Source organism: Meles meles, chromosome 8 (genome assembly GCF_922984935.1).
Source record: "Meles meles chromosome 8, mMelMel3.1 paternal haplotype, whole genome shotgun sequence".
Classification (NCBI taxonomy): Eukaryota; Metazoa; Chordata; class Mammalia; order Carnivora; family Mustelidae; genus Meles; species Meles meles.
The window spans coordinates 49,532,337-49,559,739 of NC_060073.1; the positions used below are offsets into that span (position 1 = coordinate 49,532,337).

The 27,403-nt window shown below is 43.9% G+C and overlaps 1 protein-coding gene across 5 annotated transcripts in view; it reads right to left on the reverse strand.

The window, feature by feature from the left end:
* The window catches only part of MICAL2 (microtubule associated monooxygenase, calponin and LIM domain containing 2), a 213,885-nt gene that overhangs the window by 7,175 nt on the left and 179,307 nt on the right, over positions 1-27,403 (reverse strand). For 4 of the 5 annotated variants that reach the window (XM_046015436.1, XM_046015434.1, XM_046015435.1 and 1 more), the window contains 3 exons: positions 22,781-22,873; positions 19,521-19,614; positions 3,791-3,893 (listed from right to left, as the gene is read on the reverse strand). In XM_046015436.1, coding sequence (XP_045871392.1) covers positions 3,791-3,893; positions 19,521-19,614; positions 22,781-22,873 — 290 coding nt within the window. The remainder of the gene's footprint in view (positions 1-3,790; positions 3,894-19,520; positions 19,615-22,780; positions 22,874-27,403) is intronic. The other variant, XM_046015443.1, reaches the window with a different exon arrangement.

The window sequence follows — 27,403 nt, forward strand, 5'->3', positions numbered from 1 at the left end:
TAAAACACTCAGAGAGTAAGTTCACGGACTATAGTTACTATATTCTTTTTCTTTTTAATTAAAACTGGGGTCTTGGAATATCTCTAAATGGGAAGGTCTGGGGCTGAAGGAGCTGAGAAGAGCTGCTGGGTTCCGTTGAAGGCCAGAGATGAAAGAGCAGCTGAAGGTTGGGATGTGATCCCAGGGGGCATCTGGAAGGCCACTCGGGCCACCCTCCGGGGACGGATCATTACGAAAAGGCTAGAATAATCCAGGGGAAAAGCAATGACAATCTGGAACTCTTTTCTCTTTTAGGGCAACATGACTTCGAGTATTGCCTCTAACAGCTCCCAGATCTCCGATTGTGGTAAACGACAAAACCAGGAGGAGGAGACAGGAGTGAGCCATTTTGTTCAGGCAGAGCCATAACCCCCGCACAGCTCTCCGTCCGGTGGTAGGAGAGGTGCAAAGAAGAGTCTGTGATGCTTTTGGAGTCATCAGGCTGGGGTCTCCGTGCTTCCGCCAATAGAAACAGCGAGAGTCAAGGAGTGAAGTTCGTTCTCGGTGAAGGTCAGTTAGGCACTCCTTGACCTTTCAATGCCTGGGGCTATCCGACGTGTGGGCAAGGGGCCCACATGCCAGGCCATGTGTAATGTGGAGGTTCCCCCCCTTCGGAAACCCAACTCTGGAGCGTGTAGGAGAAATCAGGACCACACACAGATGTTGCGGGGGTCAGAGATGGTGGTTGAAACAAGCCTCTGCCTTCGGCTCAGGTCATGATCTCAGGGTCCTGGGATCGAGCCCCGCATCGGGCTCTTTGCTCAGTGAGGAGCCTGCTTCCCCCTCTCTCTCTGCCTGCCTCTCTGCCTACTTGTGATCTCTGTCAAATAAATAAATAAAAATCTTTTAAAAAAAAAAAAAAAAAAAAAAAAGAGATGTAGCCAGGAAAGAAGCCATCTGAGCTCTGAAAAGCGATCAAAACAAGTGAAACAGCATCACAGAAACCCAGAGGAGAGAGTTTTGAGAGAGAAGAGAAAGGCTGAGGTGAGAGAGGCTCACTGCTCCAGAGACACCCAAGTGGGGAAGGGCTGAGAATAGGGTCCTCTGTTTGACAGCGCCCGACCTTCCCTCCCAGCCCCTCTCGCCGTGTACATGGAGCTACCACAGCTTTGGGGTCATTTTGCTGTGCCCTGCTGTTGCTGCCCTATTTCTGTGACTTCTCCTGCTTCTTGGGCCAAGATCCCTGCCATGTTTAAAGTATTCTGCCTTTTGGGGCACCTGGGTGGCTCAGTGGGTTAAATCCTCTGCCTTTGGCTCAGGTCATGATCCCAGGGTCCTGGGATCGAGGCCCGCGTCGGGCTCTCTGCTCAGCGGAAAGCCTGCTTCCCTTCCTCTCTCTCTGCCTACTTGTGATCTCTGTCAAATAAATAAATAAAATCTTTTTTAAAAATCTGCCTTTTGTTATTGACCCAGAACTTCTCTTAGGTCCTCTCTGGTCGCCCGTGGAAATGGACCACTCAAGGCTTCCTTCAGGAGAGAACTTTCTGGGCCAAGTGCAGAGCTGGGGTACAATCTACTCAGTGTGGTGCTGAGGCCACACTGTGCCCAGACAGTGTCCTGCCAATGACAGAGCACAGCGGGCAGTCCTAGAGCGGGACTCCTCTGATGGCATCTTTGCTCCTGAACTCTCTTTGGCCGGGCTGAGACGCTCTCGGTGCTGCACCGCAGTTCGGAGTTTCCTCTGCCCAATTCTCTTTCCTCCCCACTCCCTTCACAGGTGTCAGGACCCCAGAGGGTCTGTGACTTCCCTCTTACTCCCCTTTCCATTCTCCTTTATCCCACTATGTCTCTTTCGCTTCTTTTTTTTTTTTTTTTAAGATTTATTTATTTAGAGAGAGAGCGAGCAGCGGGGAGGGGCAGAGGGAGAGAGAGAATCCCAAGCAGACTCCCCACTGAGGGCAGAGCCTGACAGAGATTTCGATCCCAGGACCCTGAGATCATGACCTGAGCCGAAATCAAGAGCCGGCCTCTTAGCCGACTGAGCCACCCAGGTGCCCTCACTCTTGTGCTTCTAGTCCTGTCTTGGCATCTGCTTTCCCAAAGCACTCAAGTCGCTTGTCTAGGATGTTTGTCCCTGTTGCACCAGCTCTTTCTCTAAACGAAAACCCATCCTTTAACAGAGCTCCTGCCTGCTTTCATCTAGTTCCCATGCCCGAGTTCTTCCCTCCGGCCTCTCTTGGAGAAGAAGGTTCCCTCTGGCCGCGTGTAACTAGGGAAGCCAGGCACTGAGCACTGGGAGCAGGAGCCACTGCCTTCCTGATCGTCACAGGGAGGACCTACGCACAGACAAGGCTGCTCCTGCCACAAACCTCCACAGAGCTCTCGCCATGTTTTCTTATTGCTGGTGTGCTATGTGTTTGCATGTCTGTCTCCCCTGAACCACGAGATCCCAGAAGATGGGGACTGTGGCCCGCTCATTCTTCTTTCCACTGTACCCAGCACAGTTCCTGACACAGAGGGTGTGTTGGATATGCTTTTGTGGAATGAACATTTTGATTCAGATCTGGTCCAGGGGCAGATGGTAGGGTTGTGTCAAAAGGGCTTTGCAGCCAGGTGGACAAGGACAGGTGTTGCTCAGAGTCTCAGCACATGCATCAACTTAAAAAACAGTGATCGAAAAAATAATTCCCAAGGAATATGCCTTCTTCCTCATTCCTGGATGTTCTTTCAATGTCCAAGGAGTTCAATGAGTGTAACTCCTGGCCTCCTTCCCCAGAAGAGTGGAGACCACTCTTACTCACTCTCACCCCCGGGAGGGGCAGATTTGGGAAGAAACTAGGTGAACTCAACTCACATCCTTTTTTTCTTGGGATCAGCCAGCCTGGAGCAGACCGGCATTCCTGATTACTCTGAGCCTTGCCATAGATCTAGGGCAAGACTTCTCAATCTTGACACTATTGGCATTTTAGGCTGAATAACTCTCTGTGGGTGGCGAGGAAAGGGGCGTCCTGCGAATCGTACAATGGTAAGTAGCACTCTTGGCCTCTCTTCACTAGATCCTAGCAGCACCTCCTAGGTGTGACACCCAAATACGTCTCCAGATATTGCTGAATATCCCCTGGGGGGCGAAACTGTCCCCAGGTGAGATCCGCTGGGCGAGAGTAAAAGACTTGCCCCTAAGAAGCAAGTGGGTCCATTAACTTTTGTGATGCCATAGGGGAATATGGGTAACAAGGGGGTCAGGTTAGTGCAGTGGGCTGAATGGTTACCCCAGAGATATGTCCGCGTCCTGACTTGAGTGACCTTCAACTCTGTCCCAGTGTGATGAGATCCAGCTCCACCTTCTGATCTCCCAGCAGCCTGCAAGCTCGCATTCAGAGTCCCTCAGTATGGTAAATACTCAAGGACGTGGCCAGGAAGATCTTCCCAAGCCCTTCGCAGGGTTCACACCCAGAGGCCAGAACATGCCTCCCCATCAGAGGTGCGTGGCTGCAGGTGCCCCCTGCCCCCACCGGCCCAGGGTGGGGGACAAGGATAGACTGAAAATACCTTATCCAAATGCTCTCCAGCTCCAGACCCGTCCCCTGACATCTATTTCAGCCACAGAACTCCAGAGAGAGAACAGACAACGGAAGATTCTCTGTGCTAATGCCAACATGATATGCAAGACACCAAGTATCAATTTGCCTCAATCACAATTCTGTATGCACAAGGAGAAGAATTCTTGGGGCTTCAACCTGGGCGGGCGAGCTGCCCCTCTTCCACCCTCTTTGCTTTTAGGACTCACTGTTATCTGTGTTGCCTTACTTACATGATCAGTAGCTCCGACTCATATCGCATTAATTTATTCTTCTCCAGAGCCAGCTTAAACCATTCCTGCAAAAGCTGTGCTTCATCTTGTGTGCCTGAATCTGCTTAAGAAATCAACAGCAAATGCGTTAGATTGGCGTTTCTCTCCCCGTGATCAACCTGGTTAGGAGCTGCGTTAGTGGCCATGTTTGTAGCGGAAAAAGCCTCAGCAGGTGGCAGCCCCCCGACGGCCTGTTGACACCTCCGTTGCGGGTTGCGGGCCAACAAATCGCATTCCCCTGTGCATGCTCTGGGGGAGAGGTCCTCTTGGACACTGAGGGCAGGACTCCTTGCGCTCCAACAGCCATGTAATCTTGATAACGCCCTGCCGTAAATGAAACTTCTCCTGCCTCTGAGTACGTCCTCTGTAAAACTTCTGTATGTTTGCACATCACATTCTGCACCAAAGAAACCCTAGAAACTCTCCTCGTTACTATCTCCTCCTCCCTTTCTTCTCCCAAATCAAACGATTAGTGAGTGCCCAGGTGGGGTGTGGCTCCCTTCGTGGGGCGGAAACACCCACGCCACATTTAATCATAGAGGGGTGGCGATGGCTATTTTTTATTTTTGCACGAAGAAAAGCCAATAATGAAAAAAATGTTACCAGCTCTGAGTCTCACTGGGAGAGCTAAATTCCTATCTTCTTATAACTTAGATGATGACCTTTATTGAACGTAAGAATAACCATGAGAAAACTGACACTGCTTTCAGATACACAATGCTAGCTGCTAAAAGTTTAGATGATATAATGATAAAACCCGGGTGTATTTCTAAAGTAGCAACATGGAGGTGGCTTTTTAGTATTTCACCCTGAAATGAGGACACGAGCTGTACTGCAAAGCCCATGGCCACTCTAGGAGGATTTGTACAGGCGTGTCCCATAGGCAGAGGGGATGACAGTGCAGACAGAAGTTATACGTGACCTTGAGCCTTTGCTTCTTCACTGGTTAAACGGAACAACAAGACATGCAAGTAATGTAACCGTGATAAGCTACTGTTTATTATGCAGTGATCACACGCAAGTCAGCGGGTTCCATGCATTACATGGGACATCATATTTAATCCTCATGACAAACTCACCAGTAGGGCAGCTTATTGTCACCACTTGAGAGCTGAAGAAAGCAGAGGTGTAGAAGGTTAATTTTCCCGAGGTCACAGTAAGTGGCCAAACCAGGGCTTGAACTCAAGTGACCTTTATCCTAAGCCTAAGCTTTCTCCTGCTTGTACAGCTCTCCCCCTCCTCCTCACTCCTTCCCTCTTTCTTAAAGGTATGTAAGGTAAATCACACCCTTAGCACACTGCCTTGTTCCTAGTAAGTCATCCATAAAAATGAGTTCCCTTGTCTCCCTGTCTTTTTGAAAAAAAGATTTTATTTATTTGAGAGAGAGAGAGAAAGTGGAGGGAGAGGCAGAGGGAGAGAGAGAAGCAGGTTTCACTGAGCAGGAAGCCTGAAGTGGGGCTCCATCCTAGGACCCTGGGGTCATGCCTTGAGCAGAAAGCAGATGCCCAACCAACTGAGCCACCCAGATGCCCCCCTCGCTGTCTTCTTGACCACCTTTTTGTTGATATGGACAGTTGGATCTAGAGAGATTTTATAAAGTGCCCCAAATTACATAATTAATGGGTAACTGGTGCTATAATGCAGATCTTGACTTCTGATGAATTCATTCATTTGTCCATTTCATCCAGTCATTCATCCATAAATTCATTATTTAATAACACCTATTTATTGAATAGGTATTGGATACTGCTTTAGGTACTAGAGATACAGTGACAGATAATGCTACATTTCATGAGAAATTTGGACACAGTAAGGCATAATGCCTGCCCTCTCTTTTTTTTTTTTTAAGTTTTTTTATTTATTTATTTGACAGACAGAGATCACAAGTAGGCAGAGAGGCAGGCAGAGAGAGAGGAGGAAACAGGCTCCCCACTGAGCAGGGAGCCCGACGCGGGGCTCGATCCCAAGACCCTGGGATCATGACCTGAGCCGAAGGCAGAGGCTTTAACCCACTGAGCCACCCAGGCGCCCCTCTCTCTCTCTTTTTAAGACTCTTTTGAATCAGATGGATTTAGAGGTAGAATAAAATAGATCATTAGGAAACTCTTGCAACAATAAAGCAACAAAAAAGTACTCCGGGAATACAGAGGAGGGAGGCTTTTTATGGCCAGGATATGAGGCTGGCTTCCCGAGAAAGGTGGCATTTGAACTGGGGTGTTGAAGGATGAGTAACACCTGGAGAGGAAATAATGAGGATGGGAGAGGACATTTCCAAGAAGGAACAATGTCAGCAAAGACACAGGGATGGGACAGAGGCAGTAGAGCCATAGATCAGGCAGGGCTAAGGGGGAGGGAGGGGTGCATGGTGAGATCTGGGAGTGTCTGAGGATCTCATCATAGAAGCCCGTGAACGTCATACTAGGACTCTCGTACTTTATGCTGTGGAACACGAAGGGACACTCAAGGTGGCTGAGTAGGATAATGTAAGTGAAGTTTTACCCAAAAAGGATTAAAAGGGAAAGAGGGAGGGAGAAAAATAAGCCATATATTATTCTTCCTTAGGTTTCTTGGGTGAGTGAGTGAATGAATGAATGAATTTATAAATGTGTTGAATACCAACATCTCCTAAGTCACGTTCATGGTGCCAAGGGGCAGGGATGAATAAGCATCAGTTTCAACTCTTAGGGAAACTGGGAGCTTGCAGTTCACCAGGGAAATCCAACACTGCACAGCCAAAGAGAATACAATGTGTCCCTTGCTATGACAACACAGAAGGGAATGAAAGAATAAAGTATATAGACCAGAGATCACATAGAACATAGAAGTTACTTTAAACTCAGACTTGGGATCCAACTTGCACGCTTCCACCCCCCACCATGTGGGCTTGAACACTTAGCATAGCCTCCCTGAGTCTCCACCTTTTATCTGTTACAGAAATGCAGGGGGGATTGACTGTGTACATGAAGACCTTAACCCAGTCCCCAGCAATGCCATGTGGTTTAAGCTCAATAAATGGTAACAGTCATTTTCCAGGGTGCAACTGAAAGCTAGTCTGAATCAAACAGAGTATCAATAGCTCACAGTGGAGAGACCTGCCCTGGGGCTATAGAGGTTCTTAGCTGCCCTGTGTCTTCACTGGGCTCCTACTACCTTGCACGTGACGGTGGTCTTTCCACATTGGCAGCGGTGAAGTCTGATGACTCTGGGTTCTATTTCTGCAACTGATCTTTTCTTTCACCTGATTCAAGACTTTCTGTATCTTGTTAAATATCGTCTTGTTTATTCTGTTTCATCATAGGGGAATCTTTTGAATATTTTATCTAGCTGACACAGTCCTTGCTTTGGGATTTCTGCAGAACTGATAAATGGGCATCCTGGGCCTTTATGCAATACTGAAAAACAAAATGTCAGATGGGACTGGACCAAGAACAGAGCCATCTGGCCCGTCATTAGGGACCCTTCTCAGGCTTTGGGTAAGGCTGTTCTACACACTGTGAATCCCCCCGATCATCCAGCACACATGTCTATATTTTGTCCATGAGGCTGTTACAGGAAACTTTGGTAAACTAATTTCCTGAAATCAAGCTTCACAATGTCTGCCATGTCCACTGGCACTACAAACCTCACAACTCCACCCAGAAAAGGAAATGGCATTTGTTTTCACAGCTTCTCAGTAAACACCAGTGGTTCCTAATAATCTCTAAATTTCTTTCTAAATATTCACAATTTCTTTCATAACGCTTTCTAGAATTTTGACCAGGATCAGAATTCATATTTCTTTCCCATGTGATGTGAAACATAGAAAATAGACTAGCATTTGGTCTTTGGTTCTGGAATTCTCCATGGGTTTCCAAAGAGGCATGGGTTTCCAAGGAGGGAGGTTACACCTACCCAGTATTTCAAACACCAGGGGGTTAATTTGGTTCATTCAACCAATTCTGACTGAGTAACACCACACCCAAGACTCTAGTCTATATACCATCTCTCACCTGGGCTTATAAACCTTAATTCATTGCTGTCTCATTTTTCTCATCTAGATTTCTCATGCAGTTTCAATTCCCTCTTCTGGATGTGTTTAACATTTCTAGATTGAGGACCATTTTCCTTGATAAAGAGAACATAAAAGCTGAGAGTTGGAAATTCTGTCTTTTTTCATCGTGTAACATTACACCATCTGCCTCAGCACTGGGCCTCTCCTTTCCTTGTTGTCAATCCAAAAGAAACAGCTTTAAAGGCACTATTTTGCTGTCTTTAGAGTTTTTTGTTGTTTGTTTGTTTGTTTTGTTTTTTTCTTTAAATTCCAGATTCAGCCTCTTTGCTGCATTATACCCACAGGTTCAAGCCAGACTTTTACCCTGCATTACATGTCTCTTTAATCTCTCTTATGTGTCCTTCTAAAATGTGATCCAGGAGAGAGCTGCCTAGCTGCACTGATTTCTACTGATGCTACCTACTATACTCAACAGACACAAGCTGAACTATATCGTTCCATCCAATTTTCTTTTTTTCCCATGAAATAATTTACAATAGTTTTTTTGTTTGTTTGTTTGTTGGAGTCTTCCTTTCCTCAACAGTCAAAATCACTTTGGGGGCTATCTTTGAACATCCCACAATTGATGTTGATGGAGATCTAAGTTGCCCTTCACATTCTGCTCTGCAATATACGCTCGCAAATGAACTTCTTGAATAGTATGGTATGCAAAGGGTCGGTCAGTTTCACAGCAGAAAGCCGAAGTGTTTTCCAAAGAGCTATGACTGTTTTTACTCCCACTAACATTGAATAAAAAGCCCTGCTGTCTTCTTATCCTTGCCACATCCTTAGTGTTATAAAGTTTTTTAAACTTTGCTGATTTAAGTTTAAAATAGTTTCTCCTTGTACTCTTCATTTGCATTTTCCTAGTTACTAATGAGTATTCCTCCTGTGAAATATATATTTTTATTATTTGCCTATTTTATTTTTTTAATTTAAATCCAATTAATTAACACATAATGTTGTTATTGGTTTCAGAGGTAGAGGTTAGTGACCCATCCATCTTATATAATACCAGCGCTCAGTACATCACGTACCCTCCTTAATGTCTATCACCCAGTTACCCCATCCTCTCACCCCCCCCCCTCCAGCAACCTTCAGTTTGTTTCCTGAGATTAAGAGTCTCTTATGGTTTGTCTTCCTCTCGGGTTTCATCTTGTTTTATTTTTTTCTCTTTTCCCCTATTATCCTCCATTTTATTTCTTAAATTCTACACATGAGTGAAATCATATGATAATTGTTTTTCTCTGGTCGACTTATTTCACTTAGCAAAATACTCTCTGGTTCCATCCATGTCATTGCAAATTATTTGCCTGTTTTTATATCGGCAAATATTTGCTTCTCTATTTCTTATTGATTTCCAAGGGTTCTTTACATAGTCTAGAACACTGATTCTTTTTTGGTTATATTTGTTGCAGATGTAGTTTCTGAAGTAGCGGCTTATCTTCTCTTTTCCTTCATAGTGTCTACAGACTACCAGCTTGAGGTTAAAAAGATTCTAACTTTTCAAATTTCATTTTTCATATTAAATCTTTAATCCTTATGAAACTGATTTGTTTGTGTGATGTAAGGCTCAATTTCATCTTTTTCCTCTGTTGAAAACCACTTGTCCCAGAATCACTCATTTCCTGTGATCTGCAATTCTACTCTAGGCTTGCATCAGGTTTTTGTACATGTGAGATTATGTTTGAATCTTTTGGTGGCTTTCAGTGAAACATTAAAATTGGCTTCATAAAGGTTCTGTACATTTTTTGTTTCATTTTTTCCATAGGTACCATATGTTTTTATGCTAATGCAAGTGACATCTTTGCTCTTTCATTTTTTAATTGCTTTACGCTGAGATCTAGAAATGCAATTGCTTTTTCTATTTTAAGCTTATATCCAATCACAGTCATATAGGCTCTTCTTTCTTATATTTAATAATTTATTTGTCCATTTTGGGGTGCTTCTCATGTGGATAATTCTATTATCTGGAAGCAACAAAATTTGCTTCTTCCTTTCCAAACCTTATGCCATTTTCCCCTTGTCTTACTGTACTATCATCTCCTAACTAACATCATGCAATGCTGACTAGAAGAGGTAGTCATTCTTCTCTTATTTCTGATTTTTAAAGAAATACTTCTAATATTTTACCATTTAACAGTGATGTTTGTTATAACATTTTCAAATATATTCTTAAACTAAAAACATTTACCCTGTTCTAATTCCTTTTTTGCTAAAAGTTTTTGTCCCAAATGAGTGTTGAATTTTGTCAAATGATATTTTCTTCTTATATTGAAAAGACCATGTAATTTTCCCCTTTCATTTGTTAATATGGTGATTGTTAAATCACCCTTAGTTTGCCAAATTTTATAATTAATGTATTAAATATTCATTTATATTCTTTTTTTTTTTGGTATCTTCCATATCTATGGTTATGTCTGCCCTTTTCAATTCTAATCTGTTTATTTCAGTCTTCTATCTTCTTTTTAAAAATCAGTTTAAGAGGGTTGCTTCTAGTCTTTTATTAGTCTTTTCAAAGAACCAACATTTGGCTTGCTTGGTCCTCTCCCTTTTACAATGAATGACTCTATTTCATTTCCTTCTGCTTATTATCCTCTTGCTTAGGCTTATTTTGTTTTTACTTTTTCTAAACTAAGTTGGAGGCTTAACTCATTAACTTTCAGCCTTTCTTCTTTTCTAATAAAAGTATTTAGGGCAATACCTCTCAACAGTTTTCACTACATCCCCTGAGTTTTGATCTATTGTTCTCCTGTATGTAAAGGTATATTTTGGTATATTTTAAATATATTTAGATATTTAAATATATATATTTTATGTATTATATATATATATATTTTTTTAAAGATTTTTTATTTTGTTTATTTGACAGTGAGAGAGAGATCACAAGTAGGCAGAGAGGCAGGCAGAGAGAGAGGAGGAAGCAGGCTCCCTGCTGAGCGGAGAGCCGGATATGGGGCTCGATCCCAGGACCCTGGGATCATGACCCGAGCCGAAGGCAGCGGCTTAATCCACTGAGCCACCCAGGCGCCCCTGTATTATATATTTTATATATTTAAATATTTGGAATATTTTAAATTTCCAAGTATTTTTAGATATTGATTTTTTCTTTGCTCATGAGAAATGTATCTTTTTAAAAAGTTATTTATTTATTTGACAGAGAAAGAGAGAGAGAGATCACAAGTAGGCAGAGAAGCAGGCAGAGAGAGGGGGGAAGCAGGCTCCCCGATAAGCAGAGAGCCCGATACGGGCCTCGATCCCAGGGCCCTGAGATCATGACCTGAGCTGAAGGCAGAGGCTTAACCCACTGAGCCACCCAGGCACCCTGAGAAATGTGCCTTTTAACTTCTGAAATGCACAGTTTTAGAAATTATCTCTTGGCTACTGACTTCTAAGTTAAGTACATGGTAAGTACATGGTACTATCGGATGTGGTCTGTATACTTTAGGTTCTCTGAGATTTATTTTACGAACTAATATGGTTAATTTTTATAAATCACCATGTGAACTTGAGAAGAATATACGTTTTCTACTTTGGCAGTAGAGGAATTTATAAATGTCTTTTAAATTAAGGTTATTAGTTGCATTGTTCACATTTATACATTTGTTTGGTCTGCTTGACTGCCATTGACAGATATACCAAAATCTCCTGCCGCTGTAGTAGAAATTCTCCCTGTAGTTTATCTTTTTTTGTTGTTATATATATTATGAGCATATTATCGTCAATACATAACATTTAAAACCGTGATATCTTCTTGGTGAGTTGATCATTTAAGACTTACGAAGTAATATGGGGCACCTGGGTGGCTCAGTTGGTTGAGTTTCTAACTCTTGGTTTCACTCAGCTCCTGGTTAGGGTCCAGGGATCAAGCCCTGCATCAGGCTCAGTGCTGGGAGCCCCTCGGGACAGAGGGAGAGGGACTAGCACAAAGTCTGATTGTCCCTCTCCCTCTGCCCCTTCCCATGACTTGTGCTTTCTCTCTCACTCCCAAGTGAATGGATAAACAAACTCTTTTTTAAAAAATAAAAATTATGCAGCAATTTTATTCCTGTTTATTTCTAATCATCGTTTTGGTATTAAGGGCTATTTTATCTGCTTTTAATGTAATTACCTCCAGATTTTTTTTCTAATTTCTTAAATATTTTTGTCATGGAGAATTTTAAATACATACTACCCCCAGCTGTGTTTAGTTAGTATACTTGTGTATTTATATTTTATATGGATTTGCTAAACAGCATACAGTTGTCTTGTTTATTAACTTTCATTATGATTACTAAGATATTTGGAGTTCCTTCTATAGCTTACTTTGTGCTATCTTTTCATCTTTCTAAAATGCTCTTCTGTGTTTATTTGGAATTGAGTTGGGATTTTTGTTTGGCTGATTATTATTTTTAAAAATTTCTTCTCTGTTTCCTCCAACAGATTTGGAAGTTACTAATATTATTTCCATTGTTTTAGTGTCTACATTTAAAATTTAAAGAGGTATTTTTAATACCTTAACAAAGTCGACACTGTCTCAGCCTTCTTTTAAACAATATAAGGGCCCTGGGACACTTTACTTCCAATCATTCAACTCCAAACTTGTATCTTGTATCCAGTACTTCCATATTATTTTATATCAACAATGTTTATTTGATTTACTTACATGTTTATTATTTTTTATTCACTATTTCTTCTTTCATATTTCAGACTATCCTTCTGCATATATCCTTTTCTCCTTAAAGTATATTGTTAGAATTTTGTTTATACATGGTTAACTCTATTTGAGAAAAAAAATGAACATTTCTTTATTGTGTACTTGTTCTTGAAATACAATTTTTCTGTTATACTGTTCTAGCTTGAGAGTCGGGTTTTATTTTTTTTTTTTAGCTGTTCGACCCTTTTACTCCACTGTCTTGTGATGCCCATTATGCTGTTGTAAAAAGGGCAGTTGGTAAAACTTTTGCTGCCTTTTTAGATGATTTATCTTTACACTTTATCTACTTAAAGATCATCTCTGCCCTCGATGTTCTACATTTTCCCTCGTTGTGCCAAGGTAAATATGGATGTATTTCAAATTTATCCTGATTTCTGTGTCCCAGAACCTCTGTCTCTATAGATTTATGTCTTTCACCCACTTGCAGAAGAAGAAAGCTAACACTTATAAATGCCTCGTTGTCATGTTTCATCCATTATCTCTTCAAATAATACATGACCTTAATTTTCTCTATTCTCTCCTTCCAGGACTCTGATTGAACATGCACCACACCTTCTTGTTTCATCTTCTACATCCATCCACAAGCCACGCTTCCATATTTTCCATCCCCTTCTCTCTCTCTGTGCAGCAGTCTGGTTCATTCCTCAGATATACTGTCCAATTTACTCATTCTCTCTACAGCTGTGTCCAAGCTGCTGTGCGATACATTCAATGAGTTTTTAATTTCAATGAATATATTTTCATTTTCAGACTCTCCATCTATTTTTTTTAAATCCTTAAAAAAAAAAAATCTCCGGTCATTTTCTCAACTTTTTACTCAGAAAAACTTAAACCTAAAGGATCAAGCATTTTATTGTTATGTTTCTTTGGTCTCCTAGTCTCATCTAGAACAGTTCCTAGATATCCCTCCGCCTTTTGTTTTTGTATAGCATTGACATTTGTGAGTTATTTTGCAGACTGTCTCTTAGTTTGCAATTGTCTGATTATATCCTTTTGGTAAAATTCAGGTTAAACATTTCTGCCACGTAAGGGATGCTGTGTCTTTCTTGGTCCATCACAGCAGGAAGCTCATGATATTACATTTGACTGTGGTTACAGCTGGTCAAGGCAAAGGTGGTGTTGCCTGTCAACTTCTGTAGTGTGTTTTTCTGCTGGCTCATTTTTCTGTGTCATCTATTTCTGCAAACGTTTGTCACAAGGACATAATATATTTGGTAACAATTTATAGTAGTTGAAGTTCTTGGTCATTTAAATTTGTGGTTTTGGCCATTCTAGCAGCTCACTTCCTTGTGTTTTGTAGGATTATTTATTATTATCATCTCATAGTTTATTGAACTTAATTTGTCTGAATCCTGAGTGCATAAACTAAAGCGTGGTTTCTTTCACAGAGGATCTATACTTGTTGTTCAGGGAGCTGGAAGAACTGGTGTGATGCGGACTCCCAAGGTTAGCATCCCTCCTTTTTGTTAGTCCCAAGGCTTAAACTTTAAAACCACTGATATTTATCCTTAAGGAAACCCTGGATTTCTTTTTTATGCTTGCTTCCTTCCTGGCATGTGGAAGTTTCAGCACACTTGTCTTCTTCTTCTCTTCCTTCTTCTTGGCCCTAAGAGGTTTACCTCGCTTGCTTGGGAGCCTAGTGGTATTTCAGAAAGTAGACTTGTGGGGAATCGGCTGTTACAGCTTCTAATCCACCATTCTGCTGCTCCGGGCTTCTTGGGAACTGCATTCTGTATTTCTGGCTGAGTCAGCCACTTGGTAATGTAGTTTCAAATATTTTTCCATTATGACCGTGTTTTTTAAACCTGAGGGTTGCAAAGTTACCTTAATGGGCCACCACAAGCACTAAATGTAAGACAGAATGGAAAGCACTAGTCATTTACATGTAGCAAAATTCAATATTATTTCTTGATGAATTGTATTCAATTATATATTTATATGTACTAACTTGTGATATAAAATGCACATCTTGCTGTTGTCATGGTGGTTTTTTTGTGTAAAGAAATCCTCTAGGGCAGATAACCTTAATGTGCCTGGAATCCACACAGTGGAGAGGACTTGAGGCTTCTTCCTCAGGAAGAGAATCTTGGGGTCACCGTCACAGAGCCCATCTTTGTTGTGAGGCCCCTGACTTTCTACAAGGTGGCCACGGAGGCTGAATCCAAGGGGAACACACAATCAAGGGATAATTCCTAGTTGTTGAGTAAAGCAATTTGCAGTAGATTGTGAGCCTCTCTGCACGGTCTCTGCTGAGTGTGCCGAACGGCAAGTCCCTACCATCCTCCAGCCCCGAGCCACTCCTGCAACCAGCCAAGGAGATAATTCTGAGAAGGAGGTCAGGATCCCACAGGGTGACTAGTGTACAGCTACCTGGTTCCTGGGAAGGGGTTGGCTTGTTCAGTGCTTGCTATAAAGGCTGCTGAGTGCCCTGGCCTGAGCTCCTGAGCTGTGGCACCATCCACCGTGTGCATAGCTGCCATCTGGGCCCACCAGGTCACATGGCCACACTCAAGTAGAGGACAACTTGTACCATGCTACGTTCCTGCTGCTTGCTGGGCAGTGAGTAAAACACTCCCATGCTCTGATGCACTGAATTTCACTGTTTACTTGCAGCGTTTCAGCAAACCCATCTAAATTCCTGGCTTGCTTAGCCATCATTTTTGGAATCTTTTTACTCCTGGCCATTTTCTATGAATGGCGTTGGGACTCAAACTCACAAGTGCCTGATCCCAGTACCTGCGTTCTTTTCAGGACACCTCATTGCTACATTACCAAGGAAAGTATCATTTCTTCTGCTCCCCAGAAGTCATCAAGATGGAAACCAAGCTACTTCCCACTTCCTGGCTAGTTTAGCATTGCAATTTCTCTCAGCATAACATGTGCTCCTGCTGCCACCTACCGGCAGCCTCACACATTCTGCTATTTCTTTGTAAACTCCCATTTTTGCAAAGGAGAAGCCATCTGGCTCTTAGCAAACCTTCCAAACAAACAACAAGCTCAATGCAGACAACCAGCTGGTAAACCTTCTCCCAAAGTTGGGAGAGCTATAAGGGAGAAGTAATTCCCATATACCTCCCTTAGGGACAAAGCTTTTCTCCTTCTAAGCTGCTCTCAGTTTCCAAGAGATTTCACCTGCTTCCTTGTAAGAAATCGCAGATTCTGTGATCCACACCATCTAAATTTGGATGGCGGTCTCCTGCAAAACTGGGGAATTCCATGGCCCTAGCACTTAACACTGGCCACCACATCGATATCGATAACAAAGCAGTGGGTAACCGCGCCTTGACCAAGAAGGGTCTAAGTGGCTGGCAAAGCTTGGCTTGTTTTCCTCCTGGAGGGTGGGGCCTGGGGCAATCATGCTCCTGCACATCCTGGACCATCACTCTGGGCAGCTAGGAACACCGAGGGAATCCATTCCCTTTTCCAAGGACATCCGTCCATGACACTTCTCCCTACCTCCCAACACCCACCCTACAGGACATCATGACTTATCATCCAGGGTGGGTGGTTGGATTTTTGTTTTTCTTTGTTTCCCTTTCCATGATAAAATGCAGAACAACCCTTCCCGGGGGTGGAGGAGTTTATTTCTGACTGTTGGGGAGAAAGAAGGAATTGTTGTCACGACAATTAGGAGCTCATCAAAGCTTCATTCTGCTCATCAGCCATCATTGCCCTCCGTCCCGCACCCCCGCATGTTCCTCTAATTCAATGCCCGCCTAATGAATAACTCCTAGGAACAAAAGAGCCTTTCAGGCTGGCGCACGTAATTATTAGAGGAGCCTTGCATAACTGTCACAGACTACTCATGTTTTCAGGCCTGTCTCTAAATTTGGTTATTCACAACCTTTATAGCTCAATATTATTGCCTAACTGTGATCATTTTCTAATTATCCTAATAATACCTATTAAATAATTCCCATTAAATCACTTGAACCAGAGCAGCACAGGCCAGCTCAAATACAACTTAACCTAATAAGCATTGGTCATTCATTAAGCACCAGGGCAATCTTTTAAAGGGGCTGAATAGAATATTAAACTGCAAAGGAATATTATTATTGCACAAATGTTATTACAAGTTGGAGTGTATTAATTTCGATGCCTGGTTTGCACATCTTCCGTTCGGTTTCCTTCGGGGCCACTCTCTTGACTCGACTCTTCCAGGCTCCAGCCCCGTGTTGATCTGCATCTGTCACCCACACAAGGACAATCAAGGGAGGAAAAGGCCCATAAACTGAACAAGAGAATTAAATTACTAAGGATGTAAAGGGAATGAAGGGGATCCATCTTCTGGCTGGGTCGACACACCTTTGAAAACAGAAGCTGGCTTTCTTCAGCTGATAATTCAAAATAGCCTTTCTGTACACTTGGGGGAGAGGGAGATTTTCAGAAGCTTGAAAAATCTGGTGCCTAGAATTTAAATTTTAAGCGGTAAAGATTAGCGAGTCAAATCACAGTGCATGTGTGTGCGGATATTTAAGAGTACTTTGTAAAAAAAAAATGGGTATCGGGTGGCATTTGTTGAATGTCTGCAACGTGGTAGACACTCTTGGGAGGCATTCTGCCCACCAATGCCCTTAATTCTCAAAATGACCCCATAATGTAAGGGTTATTAGCTCCATTTCTCACGTATGGAATCTGCAGCCCGAGAGGCAAAGCAATTCTCCCAGGGTCACGCAGCCTAAATGCAATGGGGCAGAATTCGCACACAGGGCTCTTGGCCGCCTTTCCCCAGCACACCAACCTGCCTCCCCAGCAAACTGAAGTATGCCCCAGCTTTGCTGGCTTATTCTTTCCATTTCTAAGGCTCTCATTGAACCCTGTGGATTCCCAGAGACCAGAGCAGAGCCTTCTTGATGGGGAATCTGGCCATGCAGCCAACAAGGGCAGTTCCTTGTGTTGAATGTCCCAGCAACAGCTGTAGAGGTAGGCAGGGACCCTCCCTCCAGACAAGAAACAGTTATTATTTTTGTCATGAAGTCTACTCCTGATAGGTGGATTTGGGTTACCTTTGCCAGGAAACACACAGTGTATTTTAGTAAGAAAAGGAACAGAGGCGCCTGAGTGGCTAAAGGTCTGCCTTCAGCTCGGGTCATGATGTCAGGGTCCTGGGATCGAGTCCAGCACTGGGCTCCCTGCTCAGCGGGGAGTCTGCTTCTCCCTCTGTTCCTCCCTCACTCATGCTCTCATTCTCTCTCTCAAATAAATAAATAAAATCTTAAAAAAAAAAAAAGAAACAAATACTAATCGTCTCTCCCATGCCAGGTGCTATGCTAGGACTTCCACATAAACCATTTTAGCCAATCCTTACCACAAATCAAAGACACAGGTATGCTGATCACTCCCACCTTACAAACCAGAACTGAGGCTCAGAGGGAGAAAGTCAGACCCCAGTATGCCCCTGCCACGCAGAAACAAGCAAACCGTGCAGCTACAGAAGCCCACACCGCCGGGCCCCTCACTTGGTTGAGACCTCGCAAGGCTCTGGGAGCAACCCTCCAAATTTTGCCCATGGAACTTTGTACAAATTTCAGGCCTCACGAAATCCAGGTCTGCCCCTGTTGCTGCCATCACTCTCAAATAACTGAACTTTTAAGAGAACTGAAATCCCAACCTTCCTCTATGTTGTCGAACAAGTACCATGTTGCTTACGCAACTGCACGTGGAGATGTTTTCAGGGTCTGGTTTTTCACACGTGATATCCAAAATGCAGAAGGTTAAAGACATCACATTCGAAAACTAAAGAGACAATGCCACTCCACCCCCCCCCCCCCACTAACTGTAAGGGTCCCTCCAATTCACTAGCCGTGGACTAGTGCTGGGGCGGCTTCCCAAAATGTAGGCTTCTTTAAGCCATCCCTCACCTCAGAATCCTTGGCTGGCTCCCATCTTTTCCCATCTGGCCTTTGCAGGTGCCATTCCCTCTTCCAGAACAACCTCCTCACCTCCTAGTGAAGAGGTGAATTCCTATCCTTCCTGAGGTTTCCATTGCCATGGATCGCCCCTTCCAGGTGCTTAGCCTGAGCGCCCTTTTCCCCAAGGTCAGTGAGGAAACTAGTGACTATGTTCCCATGTCCCCTTCCCCAAATGCTGTTCCTATCCCTACCCCTGTCCTTCTGTAGTGCAGTCTGTTTATTTACATGTCCGCATCCGTCAATGGACCATGGACCTCTCAAAGGCAGAAACTGGGCCGTGCTCATCATTATAGACCCATTGTCTTCATGTCTTCCACATGGTAGGTCTTCACCAGAGGAATTCTCTTTGGATCTAAGAGTCTGAAGCTATTGGTGGAACACTTACCATTTCTTGTACCAGACAAGACACTAATTCATTTTCTTTATTTTATATATATATATATTATATTATATTTTATATATATATATATATATATATAAAATATAATATAATATATATATTATATTTTATATATATATAATATATATATAATATATATTATATTATATATATATTATATATATAAATATAATATATATTATATATATATATATGAGATATCTAACGTCTTCTTTAATCCTTATGTCAGTTCTAAAGGAAAACACAAATATCCCCATTTTGGAGGAGAAAATGAAAGTTTGTAAAGGTTTAGGATGCAACTGGCCCAATGGACATGGCTAGAAAAGGAAGAAATGAGGACTTTGAGTCCAAGTCTGGGTTCTGATTCACTACCAATGTTGTCTGAACACCCCAGTGGTTCTTCCGAATTTCTCATCACCCCTGGATTGCAAAGAACATTCACACAGAGATGAGACAGGCAGGCCGGAAACCCAGGTACAAGGTCCACAGGTTGGCCAGGACCCTAGGAATTTCCAGTGGGACTGTCAGTTTGATATTGGAAACCCAGCAACGCATGTCCACGTTAACGGTTCCATGGGGTGACGGCATGGCTAGACAGGCACATTCTCAGACCATGGACGTGGGCCCACACCCACCTCTCCAGGGCTGCCTACCTGCTTCCCCTCTCAGTGCCTTCTCCAGCCTCACTCCTTGGATCTCTGAAGCCCTCTGGCGCTCCTCGACCTCCTCCAGCTGCCTCTGGATGGCCTGCAAAGCCAGGATTGTGTGTCACACAGGGACTCTGAAGGCGCAGTCATGCGGCGCAGGGCGGGGGATGGGGGCTCAGTCTGCTACTTACTGTTTAAGAAGAGGCCCTGTTCTTATGCTGTCCCTCCTTGGGTAAGGACCTCTGAATTCCCAAGTAACAAGATCTTTTTTTTTTTTTAAAGACTTTATTTATTTGACAGACAGAGATCACAAGTAGGCAGAGAGGCAGGCAGAGACAGAGAGGAGGAAGCAGACTCCCTGGTGAGCAAAGAGACCAATGTGGGGCTTGATCCCAGGACCCTGGGATCATGACCTGAGCCGAAGGCAGAGGTTTTAACCCACTGAGCCACCCAGGTGTCCCCCCAAATACCAAGATCTTGATGTCTCTCTTCTATAGTGTGACAACATAAAGCAAGGAGTCTGTCTAAAAGCTCTATCTGCCCCCATGGAGACGTAAGAACAGTCATCCTTGACAGGCCAACCACACAGATGTGCCCTTAAGCAGAGGATGCTGGGCTAGGTGGGTGGTTCTCATGGCTCCCAGACTCTCCATGCCTTTGCCTCTGACTATGGTCAAAGCATATGCAGACAGGCAGCAACTACTCAGAGGACACAGTTCTGGGGGCAAACAAACACAGAGCATGGTCGCATTCCATTCTGCCAAGAAGAGCCAGCAGATACCTCCTGAGAAGCTGGTCTGGAGCAGGAGACCCCAGGCCAATTCTTGGGGTTTGGTACACCTTGCTCGGCGTGTCTAGCTCCCGTCCTCAACTATAGACGGTCCCTCTTCTTTCACTATACCACGGGGCTGACACCCACGGGCCTCTCAATGTGCAAGTGTGCAGCGGCTGTTAGTAGCAGACGATGAACACGAGAGCCAGTGAGGGACAACCTCACACCCTCCGCAGACTCACTGTTGGTACCCGTCAAACTTGGGTTTGCATTTACGCTCCCAGTTTCCCGACTGGCTCTTTCTCTCTTGTCGGTGTTAGAAAGAAAAATGAGGGGAAAGACTTTCCCATGTACATTCTGTGCCCCATCGGTTTCCTCTACTTTCAAACAGCATGCTGCCAGAAGGCGGATCTCACGGCAGAACAGACTTCGCACCTGGCCAACAGGGACACAGAAGGAGCCGGCAGCTGTCTGGGCAGTTAGGAAGTGTGTGCTCTCCCTCCTTCGCCTCACGGCAGCTGTCTCACCCCCCTCCTCCTTAACTGCACGTCTTCTCGGTCTCCCCTGGATTCAGAGGACAGTCACTGAAGTACCTCCAACCCCATGAAGACAAGCAAGCAGGGGTCAGGCTTGAGGGGCCCTCTGGCTCTCCTCGTCCCAGCTAAGGGGGTTCACATCCCAGGGTTTAATGTAAAATCTGAAACCAACGGGAATTCTATGTAACACCACCGTACTTTCATGCCCTCTGTCTCTCTTTTAAGGACAATTCTGTTGTTATAAATCCGTCTCTTGATGGCATGACATAGAATCACTCATGGAAGGGAAACACTTAAATGACTTTATGACCAACTATCATGCATTTATGGCTGTATGGTGGTTACAGACTGAATTGTTTCGCGCCCCCTCCCCATTCATACAGTAAAGCCCTAACCCCACAGTGTGACTGTATTTGGAGACAGGGCTTTTAAGGAAGTAATTAAGGTTATGTGAGATCATCGGGGTGGGCCCCCAATGCCACAGGACTGGAGACCTGACGGGAAGATGAAGTGACATGAGAGACATCTCTTTCTCCAGCTGGGCCCAGAAAGAAGGCAGTGTCTACAGGCCAGGAAGAGAGGCTTCACCAGAACCCAGTCCGGAAGGCACTTTGATCTTGGGTTTCCAGCCTCCAGAACTATGAGAAATAAATTCCTGTTGTTTAAGCCACATATTCTGCGTTCTGTGGTTACGGCAGCTGAGCAGACTAATACAGCAGCCGTTCTTTGGAAGCCAAGGATGAAAATCTTGAAGGCTAGAAGGGGCTGCTGTGAGCACTAGCAGATGAGGCTCCCAAAGGCTGTGGTGGTTCTCATCACCACCTGCAGTCTGGTGGGAGCAGGTAAGGAGGGGGAGTGCCAGTCTTCCAAGCCACAGCATGAAGACTTAGCTCATTCTCACAAGGCCAAGTTACAATGTTTCAAGGAAAGCTGTTTCAGAAGTTGAGAGAGGACAGAGGGACTTTTGGGGGATTTTCCCAGTCTGTTGGGTGAAAGGGGTGGCTCCCTTGTCAGTCACTGTGAAGGGCGAAGGAGGCTGGGTTAAGAGGCTTCCTTCCTCAATGGAACTACTTGGCCAGACAAAGGGGGCAACTGTAGGAAGGAATAGAAAGGAACACTGAGTGAATATGAGTGGTCACTCTAAGTCCTTCTGTCCTAAAAGCTCGCTGTTTGTCAGACCTAAGTCTGGGGTCCTCGGGGACATGGGGAATGCCTTGACTTTCTGTTTCCTTTGCCTGTCTGTGACAGACGGGGGCAGTCCCACTGGGGCAGAAATGTTAGTGCTAACAACCAAGAGAGGGAATCTATATATTGAAATGCTAGATGCCAGGGTTTGTGATAAACCCTGGAATAGAGGGGCGCCTGGGTGGCTCAGTGGGTTAAAGCCTCTGCCTTCGGCTCAGGTCATGATCCCAGGGTTCTGGGATCAAGCCCCGCATCCGGCTCTCTGCTCTTCGGACAGCCTGCTTCCTCCTCTCTCTCTCTGCCTGCCTCTCTGCCTACTTGTGATCTCTGTCTGTCAAATAAATAAATAAAATCTTAAAAAAAAAAAACCCTGGAATAGAGACAGCTCCTAATAGCTTTCAGTTCAGCAGGGACACTGGCAGGAAGTCAGGGGAAAGTTGTATCCTCGTGGAGCACAAGACCAAGTCCACTGCCAATGTGGCAGTCAGGGCTTGGGATGGTTCCCACGGTCCTGTGTTGGATGTCATTCCAGGCTCACTTTGTACGACACGCATTTGCAGGTGGAAAGGCAATTGGGAGTGGGCCAGCTCTACACCAGGGACTGAGTCAGGGCCTTTAGGATGCCCACAGATCTGGTCATTCAGAGAAGAGAGGCTGAACTTTCCCCCAGCCTATCTCCCCCAGTACAATAGAGACTTCCAAGGGGCTCTCCAAGCCATTTGCCAGGTCCCTGACCCCAGGCTCAGTCACCCAAGTCAAGTTTGTTTTCTGACCTGAGCTTTATGAAGTCTTTTCAATTCTTCTTGCTTAACCAATTGTTTTGTTGCTCTCTCCAGCTTCCTTCTTCTTCTGAGCGTCTTCCTTTCCTACAAAAACCAATAGAGAAGAAAAAATGGATGTGAGAGAAATGGGGTTAAAATCTGCAAAATAATGACACAGGCTTCTGCTCGCTCCACCCAAGCTACTGCTTAGCTTCTGGAACAATGACGTCCAATAGAACTTCTGGCCATGATGGAAATTTCTATATCTGTGCTAAAATATGCAAGCCCCTAGCTCCATGTGGTTATTGGACATTTGAAATGAGCTAGCATAAATAAGAAACTGAATTTTGAATTTCATTTCATTTGCATGCATTCAAATATAAATTTAAATAGCCACATGTGGCTTGTAGGTGCTCGATTGGGAAACTGGTGTGTGTGTCTAGGGTTGGGAATGGTGTCTATGCAGATACGTAGATGGGCTTTATAGAGAATTGACTTGGTTCAGTTGAGGAAAGGAATAACACAAAAATTATACTTTACACAGGTGCTACCATAAGGACCAAGAAGGATGAGCTTGAGAGGAAAACACAGACACACTCAAACATAAACACACACACACACAACATGAAAACCATTTAACAACTTTAAACAATCCTCAGGTTAGGTCTACGTTGCTTAATTAAATCTGGGAATAGAGGAATATGTCTAAATATTTCTAATATAAATGTTTCTTGGCTTAAGGTAGGCATAAGATTGCTCCCTTTCCACTTTATTTTGCTTATGCCAATAGGTCATTGATGTCACTGGATTTTGTGTATGCCTGTGCTTATAAATCCAGAACACTCAAAATCTATTTGAAATAGAAAATAGATAGAAATTGAAAATAGAGGAACGCCTGGGTGGCTCAGTGGGTTAAAGCCTCTGCCTTCGGCTCAGGTCATGATCTCAGGGTCCTGGGATTGAGCCCCGCATCAGGCTCTCTGCTCAGCAGGGAGGCTGCTTCCCTTCCTCTCTCTCTGCCTGCCTCTATGCCTGCTTGTGATCTCTGTCAGTCAAATAAATAAATAAAAAATCTTTAAAAAAAAAAGAAAAAGAAATTGAAAATAGAATGTGAAATAGAAAATAGAATAGAATATTGAAAATAGATGTGGGTCTTGGTAGTGTCACTTCCAGGTTTGGAAGACCAGAGAAAGAAGAAGAAATGGTATGGCCAGATCCACATATTGGAAAGCAGAGGAGACACTTCTGGTTGCAAAGAGAGCAGAAAATACTGGTGGAGCACTGGGCCCAGGCGCCCTGCAAAGCTGACATCAACTCCCAGCCAAGCTGTGTGAGTTTCAGCCTGCCACACAACTTTCTGAACTCCAGAGCGACGAAAATGATTGAATGCCTACCCTGTAGGGATGTTATAAGAATTAACTGAGAGAATGTGGGTCATTCCCTTCGTAGAATACTTGAAAAGGATAGGGGATAAATACGTAAATACCATGATTTTTATTATTAGTGACACGATTATTAGATCATCGTATTATAAATTAGCATGATTATAATGTCCTAAAATCAATTATTTTTCATATATGTGTGCATATATATAATATACACCCACATACATACATATAGATATCTCTCTATATATATCTCCTCTGTATACAAAGTAAATGTTCAATTTGGCCTAGTTTTACTATCGGTTTGTCTTCTTGGAGCATACTCATCCACTTTCTACATATTAAGATAAAGATTAGAGGATGCTAGAGATTTCTTTTTAATGCTGGCAGAAATAAACATGAAATTAAAATTTTGCTACAGCTAGCCTAGTGCCTGGGCATTCAGTATCTGTGGTTGAACTGGATGTTTGCCCATTAAAGGGTGTATAAATCCACAAGGACAGAATGGACCTAACAGGCGTATTCCAGATACGCCAGAGGAATCTAGGTCCACCACAGAGATCAGCGATTATGTCTGAAAAGCACATTCGGGCTACAGGGCCCCGTGGATCCTGGTCATTTAGTCACCCATTCCGTGGATATGGTTGGGGAGACCATCATGTTCCTCAGCAATCAGCCAACTCTGAGGCCTCAGAGTGTCTACAGATCATCAGTGAAAACGTTTATCTTGATGAAATTTCATTTTTCTAGAAATTTCCTTAGGATCTAGAATCCCAAAGACCTTTCTCATCCTTGAAAGGAAATTCTAGCTCTCAGAACTGAAACGTATTCCATATCATATCATCTCCATTTCTAGGAGCTAACCTCTAGATTGACTGTCAAACACCCTGAACAGAGGATCTAGGACATTTAGGGGGCAGGAATGGGACCCCACCATTAGACAGCCAGGATCTTTCTGGAAAGGTTAAGGCAGAGGGGCATGGTGGAAACCCTGGTGGTTGTTGCCCAGAGACTGCCTAACTCCATCACAAATATCTCTTGAGCTTCCATATATTAATTTATATAATAAATCCCAGTATGTCGTGAGTGCTACGTGGCAGATATTACATGGATTATTTCACATGTATTAGCTCATATATCCCTCAAATTATACTTAATAATATAAGGCAATCAAATCTTGGACCAAAATAACTTGCCCAAGATGGCACAATTAGTCATTGGCCAGGAGTTAAGCCCAGGTAGCCTGAATCCAGCAACCACATTTTCAGCTGGTCTACATGGCCTTTTCTAGAACAAATAGCGTGCAGGCACATCAAGGACCCCTGCCTTATAGAAATGTCAAGGTTTCCTCCTAAATTAAGACCATTTAACATGATTTCAAGGGGGGTGGCTTGACAGCATCACACCATGTTAACACTTCGAGCAGCAGAGCTGCCAAACGTTTCCTGCTTTATCAAGAGTCAGCAAACCAGAACCTAGAGGAGGAAAGAAAGCCACTATTGCCTTTTCTTAAAAGATGTTGACACAGAAAAGAAGGACAACTTGTTCACAAATGCTCATCTAGTCTCATGATGCGCTGGGCACGGTCCTTCCATGCTCAAGAGTGGCAATGACGGCAGAGAGAGGCAAGGAGAGAGGCTCAGGGCGACAAAGGAGAAGACAAAGAACGGAGAGATCTGGCAGGACCCAGGACGAGTGCCTGCCCCAGTTTCCCAGGTCCAGGCCTGGCTTTGGGAGGGGAGAGGGTGGGGAGGACCAAAGCAAAGGGAAGGGGTGGAGGGTTCACATCCTGTCTCCAGTTTCCTGCGCAAAGGTTCATTTGAGCTGATGTGAGCTCTGTGCCAAGGGGCTGGAGACACACCTGTAAAGAGAGGAGAAAACCCCTTTTCCTTCAGGGTGGGCCCTTGGGAAGTAGTAAAGAAATAACTTTTGGCCAGCTTCCCTCCCCGTAAGAGTGGTCAGACACCAGGTGAAGCAGGCAAGCTTTTCCATGCTGCAAGTTTAAGTGCTGACAGGCTCTGTTCTGGGCCAGCAGGAGGACAAGGAGCTACTTGCAAGGCTTACCCTAGATCTCATAGTCTTGCTATTCGATGTGTTTGGGCTATTCCATTCTCTTCTTCTCCTCGAGTGTTGGAATAGCTGTTAGCATGACTGATGAATGCCTGTATTCATGTGAATACAGACTTAACTCAAGGTCACTGAAAGGGATGAGAGGGACAGGAAAGAAACCCCAGGAATCAACATAACACACCAAATTCATTTGTGTTGAGTACTGAACTAATCAGAAATGTCCACAGTTAGAAATGAAAAATGCATATATATTCTTTTTCATTTGCATTCCCTCCCTCCCTTTTACCCTGTCTCTCCCTCTCCCCCACCACACACAGATACATGCGTGCGTGCGCGCGTGCACACACACACACACACACACACTCTCTCTCTCTCTCTCTCATGCCATGTCCCAGCCCCCTCCTGACTTGCTCTAAGCTGGGCCGTGGGGAGCTGGAACCCCTGAGTGACTTGAGATGACGCCAGAAGTTCCTAATGCCAGATATGGAAAAGTTGAGTCTAAGTAAATAAATTTGGTTCTCTCCCCTTCTCCTCAGATCCTCACTGCTCCAAAAAATAAACACTGTTAGCACAGTGAACTGCTTCTCTGTTCTCCTGGGAAGCATTTTAGGTCCAACCATTCATCCCTCAGTCCCAGTGAAAATGCCCCGGCCCCAGTGGATCAAGAAAACAACAGTGAGATTTGGTCATGGGATGTGTCTTCATGTCTGTGACACACAGATGCCTTTAAAGACATAACCATGTCTGTGTTTTTAAAATCTGTGGGTATGGAAGTTGCTTAAAGTGTTTGCCAGAAATACGGTCATGAAGCCAAGAGGACAGCCGTCTCCCTAGCCAGCACGCCGCTAGACCCTTCCACAGTGGGGACCCTTGGAGTACCCACGTCTGGATGCAACTGCATGGTTCATTTCATAGTTCTGATTAGAATAAACATAACATTTTCCATGCAATCTGCCTCTAGTGCTTCTTAAATGAAGCTGTGTTTCCCCCAGGGAAATATGCATCTGCTTGTTGTAATTTTTTTCAATGGTTTGCTTGTTGGACCACATATTAAACCCACTTTAAGAGCTGCAGTCACCAAATGATTTTAAGTAAATATGTCTGGTTTGTTGTTGTTGTTGTTGTTGTTTTCTGCCGGTTGAAGTTTCTGAGAAAGGCAAGCTTCTAAAAGTTAAAAAAA